We start from the raw sequence: 3459 nt of genomic DNA, 5'->3' as shown, positions 1-3459 counted from the left end.
CATCCCTTACCCTGATACAACCTTTTCCCTCATCCTGACAATCTGCCTATTGGTTACTTTCTAATTCAATGAATGATTAGTTGCTGGCGCTTGTTATTCATCTTACTATTGGTGTCCTTCCAGTGCCAATCCGCTATAAGCTGTGAGCACTTGTTTTCTTCCTTAGCTTCTTCAAAGCAGTTTTGCGGTTAGCATACTTCTGCTTTATCTTGGGGTCAGATCTAGGCCATCGGGCCTGGTCTTGCCACTGTGCTAGATTCACGTTACAATGTCTTCCGCGCCCTACAATGACCCTGTAGTTACAATGAGCAACTCATAGAGTAAGTTCCCACTCAGCATGAACAAGAGTGCAAGAAAGTTGACTGTGTAGATGAGGGCAGGAAAGAGTGACAAATGAAGTGGTAGGAATTCCGTAGTCCCCAGCGTAGACCATTTGTAACCCAAACAGTCCTCACTTGTTCCCACGCTAATATTTACTTTATCCAAATCCAAGCTTTTCAATTTTACTGAAGTGGGATCATACCTGTCCAAGGGACTTAAAGAGTGATTTGTTCACCTGGGATGTTGGGATTAGTAGTATTCAAGGGTATTCGAGTATCGAGGGTATTGTTCACTTTACATTCCACTGTCATCTACAGGAAGTTTCCCTGCACCTTAAACACAACAGGTCCTGAATTCACACAACTAGTTATCAAATAGTAGTCAGGTTCTGCCTGTAATTTTCAAAGCAGCCTAATGGATTTAAGTGCCCAGTTCCATTCAAAATCCCAGCTGTAGGTTCTACCCCACTGAAAGATACAACGGTGAGCTTTTCAAGAGCATATAAGTGATTTGGGAGCACAAATTCCATTGAAAGCACACTGGTAAATCCTTATTGCATTTCTGAGTTCCATCTTCCCTGAGTCTAGAACCAGAATCTTAGATATTAAGGCCTGTCTCCTGATAGGGCTTTGGGGAATTGTGAACCCAAATCACAGAATCATAGAAGATGAGGGTTGGAAGGGACCTCAGGTGGTCATCTAGTCCAATACCCTACTCAAAGCAGGACCAACCTCAGCTAAATCACCTCAGCCAGGGCTTTGTCAAGTCGGTCCTTGAAAACTTCTAAGGATGGAGACTCCACCACCTCCCTAAGTATCTCATTCCAATGCTTCACCACCCTCCTACTAAAATAGCTTTTCTTAATATCCAACCTAGACCCCCTCATTGTCCACAACTTGAGACCACTGCTCCTTGTTCTGTCATCTGCCAGCACTGAGAACAGCCTAGCTCCATCCTCCCTGGAACCCCCCTTCAGGTAGTTGAAGGCCTCTATCAAATCCCCCTTCACTCTTCTCTTCTGCGGACTAAATAAGCCTAGTTCCCTGAGCCTCTCCTCATAAGTCATGTGCTCCAGCCCCCTGATCATTTCCATTGCTCTCAGCTGGACTCTCTCTAGCTTGTCCACATCCTTTTTGAAAGATATAGTTAAGCCAACCTGTCTTTGCAGGGTAGAACAGAGCTAAGATTCATAGCTTCGGAGATTCGATGGCCAGAAAAGAGTACTGAGATCATCTAGTCTGACCTCCTTGTCAATCCTAGCCAGATAACTTCCCCAGGATAATTCCTATTGAACTGGAGCAGATCTTCAACCATACTTTGTTCTGGAAAAGTTGGCTTGGGTCAGTGTGTTCACAGGCACCATGCTCATTGTGGCCTGCTGCATTATCATAGTTGAGATATAGGTTTCTGTATTCTGGGCATACAGGTTGAGAGTGGGAGAACCACAGGATCCCACTGCAGGACAGGTGAAGGCAAGAGGCCTGTAACCTGGAGAGACCAGAGAAGAGTCAATGGTGAAACCATGACAAACGTTCTGCTACTGAAACTCTCTGTGGAATTTAAGGTATGCAGAATGTCATTGCAGATACAGGGTGCCTCGAGCAAAGCTTCAAATCCTGAAAAAAAAAAAATACATCGAGAACTTTAATGCACAATGGGAGGCAGGAAAAACTGGCACCTCCTTGCCGGCTGTTTGGATCGTTACTTATTCCAAGGGAAGGATACCTCCTACGGTGCCATCTCTACCACTCACTGCAGTACAACACCCCCAAATCCTGTGCTGGGGCATTTGAGTCAAATCTGATTCATAGAGGGAAGGGCATTCTACTGAGCCACCGGCCCCATTCCCAGAAGCACAGCACCCCCTAGTGCTGTACAACGACAATCAGGGCTTTTCTCAGAGCCTTTTTCATCTCCCTGTTCCTGAGACTATTAATCATAGGATTTATCAGGGGGGTGACCACTGTGTAAAACACGGACACTACTTTGCCTAGGTTGAAGGACTTATTGACCCCCAGCCGGACATACATGAAGATAATGGTCCCATAATAGATGGAAACCACAGCAATGTGGGATGCACAGGTGGAGAAGGGTTTCGTCCACTCCTTGCCTGAAGACATCTTGAGAAGAGCACCTGCAATGTGCACATAAGAAGCTATGGTGAAGGTGAAGGAGCACAGGATGACAACAGAGATGAGCGTGTATCCGGCCATTTGCTGGACATAGGTGTCGGCGCAGGAGAGTCGGAAGAGCGGGTCTGCATCACAGAAGAAATGATCTATCCTGTTAGGGCCACAGAAGGGGAGTTTGGAAATCATGAGGGTGGGTAGCAAGGGGGAGAGGAAGCCACAGACCCAACAGGCAATGGCCAGGTTGAGATAGAGCAGGTGACTCATGAGACTTCTGTATTGCAATGGATTACATATGACCAAATATCGATCATAGGCCATGGCGGCCAAAAGGAAGCATTCAGTGGCCCCTAGAGAGAAGAAGAAGTAGTATTGAGCAATGCAGCCACCCACGGTGATGCTCGGTCTTCTGGACAGGAAGTTGGCAAGCATCTTTGGGACAGTGACCGAAGTGTAGAAGACCTCCAGGAAGGACAAGTTGCTGAGGAAAAAGTACATGGGCGTGTGAAGGCGAGGATCAAACAGTGTCAGTGCCACAATGAGGCAGTTCCCAGCCAGGGAGATGGTGTAGATGGTTAGAAAGACCAGGAATAGGGACATCTTCACGACCCATTGACTACTGCTGAATCCTAGTAACATGAATTCTCTCACCACTGTCTGGTTGTCCTGTTCCATGTCTCCATTATTCTTGAAACCTGAGAGAACCATAGAATGACAGATGTTAGAGATGCAATTACTCAAATGCTATACCAGCCATAAATTATAGGAAATTTAGGAAAAGAGAGAGAGAAAGAAAGAGAGATAAAAAGAGGGAGAGATGACATTCTGGTTTCAATCTTTGTATAGATTAGTGCTGACAATTAATCACCGTTAAAACAAGCAATTAACACAAAATAAATTAACTACAATCACAAAATTAATTACAATTAATTAATTAATTACAATTATAATTAACTAGACAAATAATAATTGCAATGAATCACAGTTTTAATCCCACCATTAAAGAATA

The 3459-nt window shown here is 44.8% G+C and overlaps 1 protein-coding gene across 1 annotated transcript; it reads right to left on the bottom strand.

Annotated features, from left to right (window-relative positions):
* Window positions 1-2186: 2186 nt before the first annotated feature.
* Window positions 2187-3125, bottom strand: LOC137152962 (olfactory receptor 11H2-like). The gene has a single exon (XM_067547894.1). It carries the CDS (start codon window positions 3123-3125, stop codon window positions 2187-2189), a length of 939 nt encoding a protein of 312 aa, XP_067403995.1.
* Window positions 3126-3459: the final 334 nt, after the last annotated feature.

This window comes from Emydura macquarii, unplaced genomic scaffold (assembly GCF_026122565.2).
Source record: "Emydura macquarii macquarii isolate MOO-44397 ecotype Brisbane River unplaced genomic scaffold, CSIRO-AGI_Emac_v2 contig_1247, whole genome shotgun sequence".
NCBI classification, from domain to species: Eukaryota; Metazoa; Chordata; order Testudines; family Chelidae; genus Emydura; species Emydura macquarii.
This window is presented reverse-complemented; position numbering and strand designations above follow the sequence as displayed.

Excerpts from the sequence above, each read along its gene's own strand:
- LOC137152962 (XM_067547894.1), bottom strand. The coding sequence starts at position 3,125 with ATGGAACAGGACAACCAGACAGTGGTGAGAGAATTCATGTTACTAGGA.